Below are 5,737 nucleotides of genomic sequence, written 5' to 3'. Positions count from 1 at the left end.
AAGTTAGCCTAACTTTTTGATTGGTCAACGCGCGTTAGCGCGCCAACTCAGTGCGCTAGCACCTGCTAACCGTAGTCTGATTTATCTGAGACAAGAATTTTCCTCTTCCTTGGAGGTGCCCTGGACCGGGTTTCCAGCAGTAACGTCAAACATGAGACACATGATTTCCGCCGCGCAATCGCGATGGAGCTCTTTGAAACACTCTATCCCCTGTCGAAGCCACTTGGCACAACCTGGATGCTCGCCAGCTATCTGTTTTATCTCTTTGCATGACCCGGATGATCAGCTCGACCCTGAACGGGCCCAAAGGGAGCCAGCCCTGGTGTCCCGCTCTGATCTGGACATCTCTATATCGGCCAGCACCGGGGTTCCTGCATGTGAGGACTTGGGTTCCATCGTCGAATATCCTTCCTCCTCACGCTTTGATGGCCTCTTCTCCTCGACCGGGTATCTTCGTAAGGAAAGCCAGCTAGTGGCTTCATCGCCGCGCAGGGGTCGCAACACAGGCTCATATTCTTTCGACCGGCAGCCCAAGACGCCGCACTACGCCTTGGCAACCCCGCCATTCACATCGCTTGTCCAGCCTTAGGGTCCATTCACGTATAGTGGCTCAGCCTAACTGCGCCTTCTGCCCCTGTGGCTTGCAGTTCAAATCCTGCGATGTTTTGACACTCACATCATTTTCTGCTCACCTCGTCTCGTAGATAATCTCTCTTTGTGCCCTAGGGACGATCTCGCCTACGTCTACCCGTAATGGCGCTTTCAAATTCCATTGTATCCAGAGGCTCAAGCCCTCGGCCTTCTGTCACCACAGGCGCCGCCAGACGAAAAAAGAAAGTCACTCAGGCTTGCGTGCCGTGCCGCAACAAACGATCAAAAGTAAGTAAGCCCTCGGAATTGAAATAGCGAATAGACCTTTGATAATTCATCTCCCAGTGTGACGCTCAGACTCCCGTATGCTCAGCTTGCTCCAATCGAAAAATCAAATGCACATACTCTGAAGTCGACGGACGAAAAGGCAAGCTTAAAAAAGAGGAGCAGGACGCTTTGCGGGAGAAGACTGCCAAGCTAGAGGATATCTTTCAGAGTTTGAGCTCTGCTTCCGGTCAGGATGCCCTAACCCTGCTACAGCGTCTCCAATTGGATCCATCCTTCGGCCTTTCTCAATTTGCGTTGCCAACTAGGCACGTGCTTGACGAACGGCAGAGGTCTTCACAGCAGGTCATCGAGTTCAGGAATTCGGTCCGTGTTCATCGGCCTACTCTAGGGGCGCGTGCTGGGGTACCGGGCCCTCTGTCGTACCGCACTAAAGCTCAAGGACTCGGGACTTACGAGGATGAATTGAAGGGCCAGGCTATTCGAGTATACGGAAACGGTAACCTTCCACCAGGCTCGTCGATCATCTCCAGCATCGCCGCATTCTTCGATTGCAGCCATGCCCTGTTTTATATATGCGAGCGACATGAGATGGATGACATTTATGACCGTGTATATCGACAACGAGAATCGCTGGACAATGCAACCTTATGTGAACTATGTGCCTTCACCGCCGTTGGCAGCCGCTATTACACTGACGAGTTCGACCCATCCGTCATGGAAGCTTTGTACTGTACGGCTAAGCTGTATGTCGAAGACTCTGTCCAATCAAACTTTCTCCGGGGCATGAGAGCCACACTCTGTATGAGTATGTACTCTCTCTTGACGAAGCCAACGAGTGCTCGTCTTTGGCTGTGTAACTCATCCATCGAAGTTGCATAGTGGGCTAGCTGACAATCTTCTAGCCTCAGGCCTCCATGTGGCTCGTTCAGCGGATTTACTCAAAGACCAATGGCCTCGAGATCTCTGGGTGAGTTACTGCAGACTCTACGGTTCATTTGTGTTCTTGGAATGGTAAGCCAATCCCGCATTGAGAGGTCTTCGGGCGCTGATTTTAGCAGTTGGCTGTCCTCGCGCCTTGGATATCAAGCTGCCGTCAGTCGAGCGGAAATGGAGGTAAGAATAAATTACCTCTTTGGAAAGTCTTGTGACTTAAGGATCAGTAAGTTCACAACACAAGAAATTCGACAACTTCGATATCCAGTCGAAAGTCAAATTCAGGCGCGGTTTTCCGTGATCGGCTTTATCATGGCCGGTATATCGCAGGACATCTACAAATCCACTCCCACTACGTTCGCCATTGTGGAAAAGTATTCCCAATTGTTGAGCCAGTGGAGAGGAGACCTACCACACGAAATTCAACCATTCGGGCCCGTGAGGGGCCGCGATTATGTCACTTCGGAGCAGGATTCGAGATCGATTATTCTACTGCATATCGTTTACTTTGGGGCGCAGATGCTGGTTCAACGACGCCTGTTGGCTGCGATCGCCCAGTGCAAAATGGAAGAACGGTGGACGCTCGACGGAGAGCCTGATCAGGGTGCAAAGATCCAACAACAATGTGTTGAGGCGGCTGAGACTTGCGTCTATCTCCTGGGGATGCTTAAATACACCAGAAATACGTTCCGCAGATATTGGTTATGCATGTAAGTACGAGTCTCGTTCATTGGAGAAACTCTGACGCTTCTCCACTACCAGTGATCCCGCATCCACCGCATGCAGTGTGCTACTTTTCGATGCTGCCTGGCAACTCTTGAATCGGCAGAGAGACAGGGCCCAAGTCCAGCTCGACAAGTCAAAAGAATGCATCAACATCTTAGACGGATACGCGGAAGCCACGTGTATTTCCATGAAGATGCATCAGATCCTACTGCCTCTATACCAAGACCTGCGACTTGCCGAGACCGAGCTGAGTAGCCGTCGTCGAAGTACCATCTACGATCTTCTTGAGAACCCGCGGCCACCGACGGCGCACATGTCAGCGCCAAGTTTCGATGGCGGCCGTACCTCACCGATCCATGCACGCGTGATTCCGGCAATGTACCGCATAATTGAAGTCTTGGAAAATCCAGATTGGAGAACGGATGAGGAGAGAAAGTCGAGTTCTTTGCAGCGAGTGATATGACCCGAACCTGCGGAATTATAGGTGGCTTGAACTGTATCCGGCGGTGGCGGGTGTGCGCCTCACACATGTGTGCTGGTGGCAATGCGACGGTACAATATCCGATTGAAACGCTCCGTGCTCATACACGTAAAGATCAGCACGGTGCCAGGCCACAGCACCCCTGAGTTTACCATCGACTTTACCATTCCTATACCGTGGTGGACAAATATCAGCGTGATTTCTTGTTACGGCACAAACCCAACGCCCTCGAATTGTGCCGAACAGAAGGGACTTGGCTGGGCCCGGCCGGGTCCCGCGACTACTAAGAAAATACGTCTGTGACTGAATGACCCCATAGTGTCATTCAGTCACAGAACCCCTTGTAGTCCTCGAAGCCTTTGCATCTTGAGTACCCTTACGGAGTACATCTCCCTTAGACCAGTCTATTACAATCGAAGAGTCTAGATCGAGGAAGTAAGGAGGAATGTTTCACATAGAAAGGTATACATGGTCTCGAGAAGATCCCGAATTACGGTTTGAGTTCCTTGTCTCTCAGCGAAATAAAGAGAGCGACGACTTGACAGTGACAATTCTTCTGGCGGCAGCCAACGCATGCCCACCTTCGAAATGGTTCCGCCTACTTGTAGTGTGGTCGGTCACCTGGCGGCCAGCCGCGTCAGCTTCGACTTCTGCAGCCTCGATGCGTACTTTTTCTTCCGAATGCATTATTTCGAAGCCTTTGAACAACATATATGGGAGATGTTGCACCCCCCAGATCACATCCTGCGCATTCACTCCTATTTACACCCGAAGACGCGACCGAGCCAGCTAAGCAATTGGCAAGATACGTATTAGCATAACTTGGTAAACTTGGTGGTAGGCATCTCAGATGTGGGGGATGGGACGTTTGACATTGCGGGGCTTAGTCGACGGGCGACTATCGGTTACCAAGGCCGTTGTTCTCTCGTGGCAGGAGATAACTCGAGAGGCACCAAAGGAGACATACAAGGTGGCATTGGATTTTGCGCATCTTGAACTGATATCATCCCCTTGGGTCCGTGGGGCAAAATGGAGGATGGTAGTGAGTGGAAATCTGGGCCCACATTTTAAGACAGCACGAGGCTGCAGTACAGGGGTCGACCCGTGCTTTGTCCTGACAGTGAGTAACCGGTGGCACTTATCCCACCAAGACATGAAGTACTCTGATTGAGTTGGTACAAAAGGATCAAGAACTCAATGGCCTGTCGAATTTCGTTTGGTTCCAAGTTCCAACTCGCAACCCTGATGAGGCATCTGAAGTTGCTGCAAGTGTTCGTCCGTAGGTAACTGTGGTAGGTGTCGGGCGCATGTCGTATTATCAGCATCAACTCCTAGAAGGACGATATGGATATTGTCGTGAGACATGACAATGCTTAGGCTCAGTGGCCTCTTGGCTGACATAAACGGGCTGTGGCTAGTACGCAATGTTCTGACTCTTGCAAGAACCGCTCACGGATCCAATATTATAGAATCTTCCATGCGTTCTGGATTTCCCACGACGCTGCCACGTGAGCGCCCCTAGGCAAGACGTACGTGACTAGCATACTATGCAAGCCTGGAACTGGATCAAAACATGCGTCCTCCATCACAGTCACGATGTACCCACGATCCGTCGCGGCGCGAGCGGTACTCAGGACACAGCCAGAAGTGTTTATCCCGCCGATGATGAGTGACTTGATACCCTTTTCCTTTAGCAAGTTCGACAGTCCATGTGATTCAAGGGCGGAGATGAAGCCCGGTGTTCTCAGGACGGTGAGCTCCGGATCGAGATGTTTTCTGGCCGCCAGTGTCTCCGCTGCACGGGCCAGCCAAGGTATTTCGGAAAATTTGGCTTCGTACATCTTCCAGTTGGCCGAGGTCCCCGAATGTGTAGGAGACTCTGAGACGGGTGAGGCATGGATGAGGCAGCGGAAGACGGCCATCTCTTTATGAAGCGCCCAGTCGCGCATCTGTGATGCAATGTTGATGACACTATTGGCAGCCACGTCGCCGATCCTCGCAAGAATCATGTTCTGGTAAACCGTGAGCAACACTGCCGTTTCATGAGGTGAGATCGACAGCGATGAGGCTGGGTCGCTGGGTGGGAAAACAGTGTTTGTCATGGTCAGCGCGACCAAGATGGCGACCAAGCAACGATGGAGACGAAGCTGCCCGAGCAAAATTATCATACCTGCTGCTCAGGATACACAATCAAGGTGTAGAACGATCCAAGGCTTAAGTGGTGTTGACGATATATTATGGGGCGGAGATGACGATTAAAGCCGAGATGCCTATGCAAAGGCGTGCTCTGAGGCATGGAAACTGCCGTAATGAAGTTGTTATCCGCCATCGTCGGAAATTGGCGCCCGGTCGGGGGCTATCGGACGCCTTTGCAGAAGGCCAGCAATTGTGAGCGGACAGTGGGGGATGAAGTCGGCCACAGGGAGCAATGGTATACCATAGGCTTAATGCCGGCCATCTGCTTCCTGCGCCCCAATGGTTTTTTCTGGCTATCAGCCTTGTTTTGAGCCAAACCAAGGGATGTCACTGCATAGGGGCCTACCAGTGTATGCCACTATTCGGGTTGACTTTCTGGATTCCTGGTAGAGAACATTAAGGGTGGCCCGAGAAAGTGAGTTGGGAGACCACATCACTCAGCTAGAATGGACCGGTAGACCAACCCAAACTCGAAGCATTGGTCGGAGTAGCCAAGATGACTCGGAAATAGGTTTTTTTTTT

The 5,737-nt window shown here is 51.5% G+C and overlaps 2 protein-coding genes across 5 annotated transcripts; one reads left to right on the top strand and one right to left on the bottom strand.

Annotated features, from left to right (window-relative positions):
- Positions 1 to 704: 704 nt before the first annotated feature.
- Positions 705 to 3,506, top strand: PV07_12713. Of its 4 annotated transcripts, none has more exons than XM_016400265.1 (6): positions 705 to 879; positions 937 to 1,684; positions 1,782 to 1,890; positions 1,938 to 1,992; positions 2,044 to 2,522; positions 2,575 to 3,506. In XM_016400265.1, exons 1-6 carry the CDS (start codon positions 754 to 756, stop codon positions 2,999 to 3,001), a joined length of 1,944 nt encoding a protein of 647 aa, XP_016242091.1. In that variant the 5' UTR covers positions 705 to 753; the 3' UTR covers positions 3,002 to 3,506. The 4 variants fall into 4 exon arrangements, with proteins under 4 accessions (XP_016242091.1, XP_016242090.1, XP_016242092.1 ...); XM_016400264.1 differs by having other exon boundaries at positions 937 to 1,732; XM_016400266.1 differs by having other exon boundaries at positions 937 to 1,732; positions 2,044 to 3,506.
- A 976-nt stretch (positions 3,507 to 4,482) lies between these two features.
- PV07_12712 (uncharacterized protein) lies at positions 4,483 to 5,121 on the bottom strand (the record flags this gene model as incomplete). The annotated part of the gene is made up of 1 exon (XM_016400262.1): positions 4,483 to 5,121. The coding sequence occupies one exon, from the start codon at positions 5,119 to 5,121 to the stop codon at positions 4,483 to 4,485; it is 639 nt and encodes a 212-aa protein (XP_016242088.1).
- Positions 5,122 to 5,737: the final 616 nt, after the last annotated feature.

The sequence above is a fragment of the Cladophialophora immunda genome, assembly GCF_000835495.1.
Source record: "Cladophialophora immunda strain CBS 83496 unplaced genomic scaffold supercont1.79, whole genome shotgun sequence".
In the NCBI taxonomy this organism is placed as follows: Eukaryota; Fungi; Ascomycota; class Eurotiomycetes; order Chaetothyriales; family Herpotrichiellaceae; genus Cladophialophora; species Cladophialophora immunda.
Note: the sequence above shows the minus strand (reverse complement) of the source record. Positions and strands in the feature narration are given on the sequence as shown.